Raw genomic sequence first — 12,930 nt, 5'->3', positions numbered from 1 at the left:
TACAAGTACTAAACTGTCATACATTTGACTCTATTTTTAAACATACCATTCCTCTGTCTTTATTCCAATGTCCCCTGGCATTGGGCAGTTTTAAGGTCCCCGTGTGGCTGCAGCTGTCCTTACAGGATTATGTGTATTTGTCCCTTGTAAATTTTAGGGGAAAAAAAGTACTTACTTTTCTCCAGCCAGTTTTAGAAACTGACATTTTTCTGTAAAATTATTGTTTTTATCATCTTTATTATTATGTTTATTGTTAGTCAGTGCTGTACTAAAAGTATATATTTCTGTGACGTGTGTTGTGATTTCTTAGTTTGGCAGGGTTGGGGGTTGGGGAGGTGTTTGTTTCTCTGCATAGCCCTGGCTGTCCTCACCTTGTAGACCAGGCTGGCCTCGAACTCAGAAATCCCCTGCCTCTGCCTCCCTAGAGCTGGGATTAAAGGCGTGCGCCACCATGCCCAGCTCATGTGTCTGTGTTATCTATAACCTAGGACATATTGATAAAGTCATGAAAAAATAAATAAATATCCATGTAATGATATACTAGAAAATACTTAATGAGATCACTGCTGTACACAGAAGAAAAAACCCTTGAGAGTTTGATCCCTGGTTCAGTCATTTATTAGTGATATAAATTCAGTCAGCTCTGTTTTGTAATCTTTAAAACAGGAATGAAAATGGCTGCTTTGGCTTCCTTGCAGTGTGGGGAAGTGGACATGGGGACAGCTGTGTGTGACTGTCAATCCAGTGGCTGTGGTGTAAAGCTGCAGCCGTGGCAGCTCTCAGAGGTTTTCTTTACATATATTAGGGATACAGAAGATTATATGGGAAGAAAGACTTGATTTTTCAGAGTCAAAAAAAAGAAAATGTTTAGAATTTGAGTTCTGTGATTCTGTGAGATGTCTCTAACTTAGACTTTTCATAGTCACAGGTTTTAAGTAAGCTTAGCAATTAGAAAAGACAATGAAAGTATAAAGTGTATTAACCACAGAAGAAAGGAAGTTGGAGAAAATACTGAAAGTCTTGGAAATAAATTGATAAAAATAAAATAAAATGGAGAGTAGTTCTCTCGAGCCTGGAGCCCACACTCTGATGCTGTTCTCTGTTGGTCTGCACTCGTGTTTGTGGTTCTCAGTGAAAACATGAGGCTTTAGCTAACTTCTGTGGATCGTACTTCAAGCACTTCTGTGTTTAAAGATGCCCGTGTGAGCTAGGCTGGGAAAGCATTGTTCTTGGTGTTTGGAAGTGTCTGAGGAGTTCATTCTCTCACTTGCCTCCTGATGTCGATTACAGGTTGAGGCTCCATTCATACCAAAGTTCAGAGGCTCTGGCGATACCAGCAACTTCGATGACTATGAAGAAGAAGAAATCCGTGTGTCTATAACAGAAAAATGTGGAAAGGAATTTTGTGAATTTTAGGGAGGAGAAAGATAGCCTGGAGCTCACACTCAGCCCTTGCACGCTGTGGAGGTGGAAGGTGGAGCCGAGACCTGCTTGTTGGAGCGGGTTCCAATCCCTTCATTCCAGCAACTGCGTGAGGTCTTTCCTGCGTCATCAGTGTGCGCTCGCTCTGCAACCACCTGTGTCCCCAGGCACGGCTCCGCAGCATCGTCTGCCATAACACGGTGTGCACCACGTCCTCCTGGTTTGGTTTTTCTCCACCCTCCTATATCCTTCTCATTCACTTCTCTGACCAGTGCTCCCTTTATTTTCCTGGTGTTTCAGATGGGCAGTGTTATGGCTGTGTGATATTTAAAAGGAAAGCTACATGTTGCTTTTTGTAGTTTTGAGCAATATTTTTGCTGACCAGTGGCTTGAAGATAAACTCTCTAATGATTATTTTTATTTTGAGTAGCTTGAATTCAGTTTTGCCAAAACTCTTAGTAATTTTGAAGATGGAATGTCTTGTCAGCATGGGAATTTGCATAAGTAAAGATAACTTTTCAGGGGTCACTGATGCAGCAGTGAGTCAGAGCGCCTAGAGAGCAGTGAGGACTCCTGGACGAGAGGCTACGTTCCCCTGGGCCTTCTAGTGCTCTTCACTCCGTGAGATAGTAAGTGACCAGACAGATAAGTGAGGGGCATGGCTCCTCGCCGCAGCTGTCTCCCTTGGTACCGACCTCTCTGTGGGCTGGAGAGAGGCCTAAGGTTTCTGAGCCTTGGCTCTTCCATGGGGGCTTCAGCCAGTATTTGAGGAAAGTGTGACTGAGAAATGACACTTTGGGAGGTTTCTCCGTCCTCATCGGTGGGCTCTTAAGGGAAAAGAGCAAACGTGCATTTGGATAAATGCTAAGTCAGCAGAAGCCTTGATACCTGCTTGCAGCTTAGAGGTTCTCTCCTTTAAGGGAACTTGTCTGTTTGCTTTGGTTCGTACCAGGTAAGAAAACAAGCAAAGCAGTAGCTTATTGCGTCCTCTTCTGAGGGAAGAAGACGGCAGGCGGGCACTGCCGCAGCTCTGCCGTGTCCCTGCCTGGCTAGTGACAGGAGAACGCAAAGCTTGAGACACTGCCACATTTGTATTTCATGCTGAGCTGTGATATCTTTAAGTACGTCAGAATTGCTAACCTCTTCCTTCTCTTTCATAGACAGAGTATATGATCATGCGGATACAGTTTTCATATTTGCTTTTCCTTAATTTTTCTATACATTTTGCCAATTGACTTAACAATGTTGCCATCGTGAGGACATTTCAAGCACTCTTGCACATTTAGTTCAGTGTTCCTTTGTGAATAAATGGCTTCACTTTTTTTTTACTATACTTTCATTACTTTTAATTTTCTCACCTCATTTTATCTCTGTATCAGTGACCTACCTTAAATAGTCCACTTACCCAAATAGTTTAAAATATTTCATTTCATGATGAATCTCCAAGGATATAAGATTGTTTTAAGTCAGACAAACCCTGTTGTATATAGAGCCTCTCTATCTGCCTCCTTACTGGTGCAGGTAGGTCATTGACAGCAGTCCTAGTCATATGCACACACACCCTCACCAAACCCTTGAAGACATTGAAAATCCTATCTGAGACCTTCTCTCCACCTATCTGCATGTGTTTTGGTTGTCAAGTGTTTCTGCATGGCAATGTCCCACAGTAACAAATAATGATTTCAGTTGGTCCACCTGTATTTAAAATGTGCAAGAAAAACTGAAATACTCTGCTGTAGCAAGTTCTGTGTAACAAAGATATATCATCGTGTTAATAAACTGAAAGCATCATTTGTATAAAATACTTTATTTACTTTTATGTATTTCATTTAAATCCAAGAACATGCTAATCATGTGTTCTATGTATGCTACAAATTCTCTGGTAGCGTTGTTGTATATTAATGTAAAATTACTTCAATAAATTGTGGGGATGACAATTTGATTATTATAATTTAGTTTTCAAAAATTGATGAACAGATTTCTATGAATCCTAAAAATATTTTTTTCTATAAAATTATTAGTGCCCAGCTAGAATCTACCCAGGTAGATGACACCTAGGTTTCTGGGGCTTCTCAGCCATTCCATTTTATTGTCTCTGTTGGAAGTACACGAGCAAACCATCAGCTGGGTCAAGGGGTCTCTTTCTGACTAACCAAGTACACTAAATTGGAGTATTTTTAACATGCCTAAAATTCCCATTTTTAGCCACAGCTGAAAAGACTTTCTTTAAAAACTTGAAATAGTAAGTCAGTGGCAAAAACCAGTATTTTATTCAAAGTATATTACGTAAGACAGAAGAAATGGTGTTTTGCCCATTAAATCAAGAGATGGCATTGTATAGGACAGAGCCCTGGACTGAGGGAGACTTGTTGGAGTGGCGTTGTGCAGACAGAGGGCAGAAGCAGGCACGTTGTGGGACCCCCGACTCCCTGAGGTAGGTCAGGATTCCCTCCTCAGCTAATATTCTCAAGGGTATCCCGCTGTGAAGTAAGCTTTGATAGCAACACGTTTCTGTTTGTCCTCCCTCTTACCTCCACAGTGTGCTGAAAACCCTTTGACTATCAGAAAGGCCTTGTCTGTTCCATTCCTTCCTTCCTCCCTCACTGATGCTAAATAGACACTTGATATCAAACTGTCAGCCTACCAAAAAGAAGCCGTGGCTTATGGGTATTGCTGTCTTGTTCTTGGTGTGTACCTGTACTGATTGCCCCTTGGTCTGAAAAAAAAAAAAAACAATGCTCATTGTAAGCCTAAAAATACATGATTATCTTTTCCCACTGACTGTTGTTCTTTCCTTCTGCTTGTTGTAAGAATCAAATGAAATAATGTATGTAAAGGCACCTTGTAAACTGTACGCTTTCAATGTAAGACGTAAGGTGTGTTATTTCATTAATTAGTTCTTTGTTTAGAGTGCAATTTCCTATGCGCTACTATAGCTAGGAAATGCTGAAAATGTGTTTTTTAATTCATCAATAACCGCAAAATTAAAGTATCTTCAAAGGATAAAAGCTATTGAGTCTTCTGTCCGATGCCCGTCATCCTGGGCTTCTTTCCTGCTGATGTGAAAAAAATGGTTATGGATTCCTAACTTTCAGATATTTGGGGTGATATTTGGGGCTGAGATCCTAGCAAAGTAACTGTGAATAATCAACAGACTATTCAAATTATACCTTTATTGTGACACTGCTACGCACAACCTGGTGTTGCTAAGATGTCTTCGGACTTCATTTGGCTTCAGATCACTCCTGACAGTGGGAATGCTCACATGTATGTATTTGCTGCTGCAAGGGCCCTCGCTCTCATTGGCAGTGAGCTGGAAGCTTGGGTTTTATTCTTCAGGGTCTCTTGGGAGCTCACCTCCACCACCACCCTTACAGTTAAACCTTATGGTTCACCATGTATGGCTGCAGCAGCAGTTTGTCTTGAGAAATTACCAGTTTTAGGTCATTGTTTTAATAGCTTGCAATTCTGTTTGATGGTCTTTGCATTTTCTAACATGATTCTTTCTCCAGTACTAAGTATTTTAGTCATTATCAGGGCTTAATACAAATTCCCATTCTCTCTTTCTCTCTCATAAAAGTCTGGGCGTGTCTTTATCCTATAACTACTATTATTTGAGATCTAATTAACAAATTTTGTTTATGCACAAAAGATAAACATTTGTTTTCATTTTAGCTTTTCTGAATATATGCTTGCTAGTCTTTGTGCTCAGAGGGGCTCCGTTTAGATTGTGCTATAGACAGGAGTGACCTGTTGCCCAAGCATGGTGGTGCACACATGATGAGGCCTGTGCTGAGATCAGCTGATGAGCGTGGCGTCTCCACAGATGTCACGTCCACCAGATCTTGGTCTTGCAGACTCCAGAACTGCAAGAAGTTTGTGCCTGCAGTCCACAGAGCTCTGTTGTGATGATGCTAGCAAATTAAAACACCCACAGAACTAACTGCACATGTCCATACTCTGACTGAACTGGTGTTTTTAAAAGGTGGAGAGAGAGGTATATTCATGAAGCTCAGGGTGTCTTCTCTCCTGGTTCTAGGAGAGCTACTGGGACACTCAAATCCCTGTTAATTCCCAGATAGATTGCCACTGAGTATTAAGCTAATCTCTTAGAGCAGTTCAAATTGAACATGAAAGGTCAGAGCACATTAATTCCATTGAACTTAGAGTCAGCTCGTCCATTAACTGATGCTGCCCATAACTAGCTGGATCCTCCTCCCTGTGTTTTTCTCAGGAGAAGGGGTGGTGACCTTAAGGTATTGGTTTTCTGTTGCTGCTCTAACAAATCTTTATAAATTGAGTGACTTGAGCTACTAGGTGCATTACTTTGCAGCTGCCTATAATCTGCAGCAGGCTCACTGGGCTAAAGCGGTGGAGGTGGTGATACACCTCAGAGATTTTACTTTTTCCTGTGTGTACAAGGCCTGGGGTTTGGTCCCCAACTCCAAGAGAGAACACTGCCTTGTGATCATCTGAGGCCTATGAGCTAACCCAGGCTCATGTCCCATTTTTTTGAGACCAGTTGAACATCCTTAAGTCCATCCACTACTGTAATTCTCTTTAAGAGGGTAAGTTTTATTTTGAATTGTCTGTGTTCCTGTGAAAGGTATACTCGGGTAAGTACAGATGCCTGTATAGACGTGAAACTGGTGGTTGAGGGCTGCCGTATGAGTGCTTGGAACCAAGTTTGGGTCCTTTGCAAGAGCAGCAAATGCTCTTAACTAACAAGTCGTCTCTCCCACCCCCAGGGAGAATGTTGTGAACAAAGCCTTTTTTTTTTTTTTCAAGTTACCTCTGCAACTAACTCTTGGTTAGCAACTGTGGAGAGACTATGCCGTGCTGACTAGCCCTCTGTGGTCCAGGGAGGCCTGACTGGTGGAATGATGATAAAAGACTAAAGAATAGGAGAAAGGTAACCAAAGGCTCTCTCTCTGCTTCGCCACCATCTTGTGGCTCTTCTCCATTGCCCGGCTCATACCTACCGCCATGGCTTTCCACTTTACTGTGGGGTTGCAGCTCCTCATCTCTGCAGCCTCTGTCTCTTTGTTTCTCCTAGGACTGACAGAAAGCACTGCTGGTGCTCATCTTGGGGTCACTTCCTTATCCACCATGTCTATTTTTAGTAGGCTTTCTAAACCAGAAGGTTTAGAAGGTACCGTGTACTCATTCTTTTGTCCTGTAAAGTGCAGTTGTCTGGCTGTGTAATCTGTCTCTTCTACCCATATGTAATCTCTCTGTTCTATTTAATAGTAGAGGGGCTTCTGCTTTCTTGACTGTTGTTCCTAGGGTCACCATTCCTATACTACCCTGTACTCCATAACCAGACATCACTGTGAAGGAACAACGTAGGATAAAATAACGATTCTTCCAGAGGAAAGAGCTTTCTGTGAACAGATCCTTATTAGAGCCCTACAAATGTGTTTTGGGTAAAGGAGTCTGAGAAGTGTGAGTGGAAAACAAAAAGAGAGAGAAACCCCCAAATATGTTTACATGTTCATTAGGAATGGGACATGAGATAAACGTGGTGGCGCACGCCTTTAATCCCAGCACTCGGGAGGCAGAGGCAGGTGGATTTCTGAGTTCGAGGCCAGCCTGGTCTACAAAGTGAGTTCCAGGACAGCCAGGGCTATACAGAAAAACCCTGTCTCGAAAAACCAAAAAAAAAAAAAAAACCACTACTTTTCAAACCTAGCTGAGAATACTTGTTGGGCAGATCTGTGAAGGCATTCACATCTTTCTTGTTTCCCTCCACTGTCTCTTCCAAAGCACATGGCAAGGACAAAGCATGTTCTTAACATCTTTAAGTACAGAAGTCACAATAAAAACAAGATTAACAGCTCCCCAGATCAGACCTTCACAATAGAAAACAGTGATTTTTAAAAGGCAAAGGACAGAATGAAGATCAATCTGCTGTTGACATTCCTCAATTGAGAAGCTACTGAATGGATCTAGAAGGGGTATCAAATGTTTTGTAGAAGCATTTCTCTAAAATAAAGGAAAAACAGTTTACATATTGAAAGGGCACTCTGTTCTTCTTGGAGCAGAAGCAGGTCTTTCAACGCTAAGCCATATTTTGGAAGATTTTTAATTGTGACAAAATTTTGTGCATGATAGTCAATTCCTAGCACTGAATAAAAACCTGAGTAGTGTCACACAGCTGTATTCCCGCACTGGAGGGATGGGAAGAGAAGGAGCATATGTTCAAGGTTAGCCACAGCTGTAAGTAAGACCTTAGCCAGCCTGGAATATGTAAAACTGTCTAAATATGAATGAACAAACAAGCCAGCAAGCAGTCAAGCTAGTCCAAGACAAGAGCAGGAAAGAACTTGTGTCTTCAGATGCCGCTTTATTAACACTCAAACTATACACTGGCTACAATGGTGCAGGATAGAAATGTATTAGGCAAGAGTATTATACCCAGCTAAGATGGTACTGCACTTAAAAATCACAAGACAGGTTCCTTTAAGTAAACAGAAGAGTGAGAAATTCTTCAGCCCTTCCTTCAGATCCAAGTGGTCGTGGATAAAAAGAACTGGGTGACTAGCAATGATGGGAACCAGGTGACCATGATTCAGTGTAAACAAAGCAGCTGTGGTCACTGTAATTATAGAGCTGGTGTGCTTCAAACTTTAGCAAACAGACTTAAAAAAAAAAAAAACACACACAACAGAAAGGAAGGAAGGAAGGAAGGAAGGAAGGAAGGAAGGAAGAACTTGAAGGCCACAAAAGAAGGAAATGAGAGAGGACTAGAAACATCCAGTTTCTTCCTTTGCTGTGGATGGCAGGCAACTAACTCTAAATTTAAACCTGTGGTTGAAAGGTGACTCCAATCGCACAAGAGTTTGTTATGATTTTGTAAATCTTTTATAGGGAAGGGAACTTTATCAGTTTTGATTTTCACTTCAGCTTTTTGCTATGTTAAACCCAGTGACAGTGCTACAAGAAGGCCAGGCCTCTCACTGGCCGGTCATAGATGGATCAATCAGGGCTAAGCAGATTTAGTAAGGAAGGGGAAACCAGGACACATCAGCAGCAAATCTACTTGCTGTCTTCTCTCTAAGAGAGCTCTAGAAGATCCGAGGATGCCATCAGACCTACACCCCTGCCTGCCTCTGAGCCATTTTCTCAGAACTGACTGATCTTCAGTAAACGTTCTTCAGAGGCGGAAGATTAAAGCAGCAGCCACACTCTACCATAGCATTTCCAAAGAGGGAGGAGATGGAGGCCTCTTGAGCATAACATAGAAGAGTATGGGTCTAATGCCAGTGAAGGAATGTCTTAGCCATAGGAGAAACGAACTTAGCAGGGAGACTGAAGGCAAGCAGTCAAAGCAAAAGTGCCCTTCTTCCATGTCCTTTTATCTGGGCTGCCGTCAGAAAGCAAAGCCTAGATTTAAGGTGAGCCTTCCACTTGAAATGATCCAATTAAGAAAGTGCCTCACAGGCAGGCCCCGCAGCTTGAGTTGTAGATGATTCCAGATGTGGTCAAGATGACAACCACGACTGGCCATATCACATACCCAACTCAGGACAGAGAAAATACAGTCTATTTTTTAATTAATCGTTCATCCACCTCCAAATACTCCCAACTATTTGGTCAAAGGAAGAAATAATTTGCTTACATGCTATTTTTTAAGCACAATCCAGTCTGATGAGCTGAGGTTGCTACAGAAAACAGTTGCTCGGAGATCATCCATACAACTGAGGCAATGTATGGGTCTCCAGATAAAAAGAAGGGAAGGGCTTGACATTCCATCCTCATTCCATCAAGGAAAGACTGACTGGACTTAGGGTGGTAACTGGAGAGCAACTCTGGCATGAGTCCCTATGTCAGGCATCACGTTAGGGTAGACACTCATCTGGGCATCACTATTATGCATGCGACATCCTGGTCTTCCCTAGCCTAGCCTCCAATGAGCCCTCTCCTTACAACAGCTTTGGCTTCTGTCCGTCCTATGCAGTGATCCTCAGGCATAATAACTCTGAACACATGGATGTACCATCATCTGTTGTAATGTAGCAGCTGGTATTTAGTTGCAAATAACTCAGACACCCAAGATCCTGATGGATATATTTTGATTTAACATTACAGCAGATTTGAATGGTGCCTTTAATAACAGTCCCCTCAATCACTTACATTCTCACACGTTGTAAATGAGCAAACAAAGGGTGATGCTTCTGAACTCAACAGATACTCAGGGGTGTGCATGGAACACCAGATCACACCATCATGTGAATCGTGCCAGCATAAGGAACTGTTGAGTTGGTCACCTGAGAGAGCTCTTGTGCTGTCCTGTGGCTCCTGTATGTCTCCTTGCTGGCTTCCTCTTATCAGACAGGCTGTAGTCCTGACAGGGTGAGCTGATCTGGGGCCTCTCTATCAACCTGGATGTACCTTCCATAAAGTGTCGCTGGGCTGAGAATACTCTGAACACATTGGCCCAAGGAACTGTCATCAGAAGTAGAGGATGAGCTGGAAGAATTCATTGACTATGACACAGAAGCACAAAAATTGTGATTCTATGGCCGGCCGTTGTCTGCATCAGAAGCAGAAACTATAATGAACATAGACTTCCAAGTAGTATCTACCCAGAGTCAAGTTCCAACCAGACCTTCCCGTTGCTTCTGTCAAATCTGCCAAGACTGTTGCTCTCTGCCTCCTCGCTTGTAAAAAATACAATTCATATTTCAGTATGTTTCTTTTCAAAGCAACATCCGAAGTACATTATGGTCTAAGGTCATAGGTTCATTATTTTCCTTTCCCCAGAAGGATGTATCGATAATATAATATGCCTATGAAAATTAGATGAAAGCTCAGACATTTTAAAAATATCTCATCTGGTCCCTGGGCCCTGGTACAAGCCTGTAGACCTATCCCTTTGTGTCTGTGCCTCCTAGCTTTGGAAGGATGACCAATTTGCTCTGGGACTAAAAGCAATGCATTGTGATTTTCATTTCATGTCTAGACCTGGAATAGTATTGCAAAAGTCTGCAACTTTGACCCATGCTGACACTTCCTGGCACTATATAATTAAAACCCTGACCTTGTGGCCTTTGCCTATGCACTCTGAACAAGAGAGCAGCCTCGGGACACCTTTGGAATACCAAAGGAATGAGCAAATTTCAAGTCTGTCCCTGTTAACTCCTTTCTGTCACTGGAAAAAAATCTCCTGACCTAGGACTGATGGTTTCCCTGGGTCAGAGGAAACATCACATTCCTCTAGAATAGAGATGAAGTAGCATTTCTTGGCAGCCAATTTTGAATCCCACATTTGAAATCATTCAGAGAGCTCTGCAGCTGGCGGAAGGCAGCAACTGATTTGGAAAGAGGGACAAGAAATACGTCAAAGAATGACACCTCCTCGGGAGGAATTTTGATGGTAAATAGGACAGATGCCATCTGCCTAGATGAGTCCTTGTTCATTCATTTGTTCCCTCAGAAATATTACTCTGTGTGTGTGTGTGTGTGTGTGTGTGTGTGTGTGTACACTGAGCTGAGAAGTTGTGACACAAAACTGATACAGAACAAAACTGAGAACAAATAAAATCATAGGAGACATAAAAGATGAAAATCATATCAGGAAAGCTCAGAGCTACTGCAGAAAAAATACAAGGAACACCTTACAACACACAGGCACCTTCTGCTTTACTTTAAGACTCCAGGGGGCCCCAGTCTCTCAATGGGGGAGGGCATTCCAGGTCAATGCCTTTAGGAGTGTAGGGAGCTATGATGAAGGTTCGGCCATAGCAGTAAGCACTGAAGGAGTGATAAGGTAGAAAGGCTATTCAGTCCTATCATGAGAGGCAGCCAGCAAGTGATACAAGGATTGTGCGGGTCACCCTACAGATTGTTGGGAACTATTGGAGGATGCTAAATAGAAAAGGCTTTGAGATGGCTCAGCAGGTAGAGGGTAGTGCCTCCAAGCATGGTAACCAGAGTTCAATCCCAGGAATGCACACGATAGAGGAAGAACCAATTCGCAGGAGTTACCCCTTGATGTCCTGGTTTATGCCATAGCACCACAGTGAAGGCACCGTAGTCTGAGACACCTGGCCTTCAGAATTATAAGACAGAAATCCTAGGGGTCTTGTTTTGTGGTGTTCTTTATAGCATCTTGTTGGAGTAGGCTAGAAGCAGAGAACAGCATGGATCCTAAAAGATGCACGAAGTGTCTTGTGAGAATCTAGTAAGAAGGGAATTGAGACCAGCTTCAGAGTATGCTGGAGGGAATGATGGCAGAGCACATTAGGGAAGGAGGGCCTGGGGTCTCAGTTTGAGAAGCAGGTCTGAGTTGACAGAGCTGTCCAGCATGCAGTTGGGATGGCTTCAGCTCATCACAGACATCTGGATAGACAGATATCCTTGCAGGCTACCCTGCGTAGTGCATGCTAACGGTTGAATCTTTGGTCATGATGAGAACATTTCCAGGGGAAAAGGGAGGGGAGGTTACAAATGCACGTCCCAAGGCCAGACATAGCCGTGGAGGCAGGAGGATTGATTCGCTTACATACAGCTTCGACATATTTAACAAGCCCATTGTTCAAATTTTAAAGTCAACGGATGTCACAAAGAATGGGAACTTTGCTTCTCTGAACGAGAAAGATCTGGGAAAACTGGGATCCCATTCCAGGATGACAGATTCTGTCTGGCATAATCCAGCACCATATTCTATCCTCCCTCCTGCTCCACTCTCTTGGCCTATCAGACAGCCTGGACTTACGAAGAGAGGGCTAAAAAGAAACAGCAGTAAGAAGGCCTGCAGGGAGAGAGATGCTCCCAAACATGGCCGTGTGCACTGCCTGACAATAAATGACAAAGAGAACGTAAGCAGACAGAGAACTAAAATGCCTCATCAGCTGTCCTTCAAACAGTGGCTAGAGTTCCCCCAGTGGCCCAATCCAAGTCCTGAAGTCTTTAACCCATGAAAGATGGAGACAAGAGGAAGAGGAGATTAGCAGTCATGGAGGATTTAAGTTGATTGAAGATAGAGGAGTAAAAGAATGTTTAAAATTGGCAGAGGAAGGCAGGAAAGGAGGACCATGGGAAATGTAGTCAGAAGCATGGTAGGATCGATACCTGACAGTAATTACTGTGAAATAGAGGAGGGCCTGACCTTGGAGGCTGGTACTGAGTCCCCTGGAGCCCACAGAACAGAGCTCTGGACACGTTAACTTTACTCAATGAGGCTTCCTAAACATAATCTAAAGATAATGCCAGATAGTATGCATAAAGAATCAAGACAGGGCCCACTTGTGTGTGTGTGTGTGGGGGGGGGGGGTGCGTACATTTTCAAATAGAAGTGAGAGGTCAAGTTTTTCCAGTATCTTTCTTCAAGAGCTGTCTGCCTTGATTTTTAACATAAGATTTCTCACTGAATTTGGAGTTGCTGATTAGGCTACAATGGACAACCAGGAAGTCTTAGGGATCCGTTTGTCTCCCGTTCCCCGGCACTGGGAACACAATCCAGTGCTACTAAACCCAGCTTTTTTACATGGGTTCTGGATACCA

General features: G+C 42.9%; 1 protein-coding gene across 4 annotated transcripts in view; it reads left to right on the top strand.

Moving 5' to 3' along the window:
* Prkacb (protein kinase, cAMP dependent, catalytic, beta) overlaps positions 1-4,425 on the top strand; it is an 83,368-nt gene extending 78,943 nt beyond the window's left edge. For all 4 annotated transcript variants that reach the window (NM_011100.4, NM_001164200.1, NM_001164199.1 and 1 more), the window contains exon 10: positions 1,291-4,425. In NM_011100.4, coding sequence (NP_035230.1) covers positions 1,291-1,416 — 126 coding nt within the window. In that variant the 3' untranslated portion in view covers positions 1,417-4,425. The remainder of the gene's footprint in view (positions 1-1,290) is intronic.
* The last annotated feature ends 8,505 nt before the right edge of the window (positions 4,426-12,930 follow it).

This window comes from Mus musculus, chromosome 3 (genome assembly GCF_000001635.26).
Source record: "Mus musculus strain C57BL/6J chromosome 3, GRCm38.p6 C57BL/6J".
NCBI lineage: Eukaryota > Metazoa > Chordata > Mammalia > Rodentia > Muridae > Mus > Mus musculus.
This window is presented reverse-complemented; position numbering and strand designations above follow the sequence as displayed.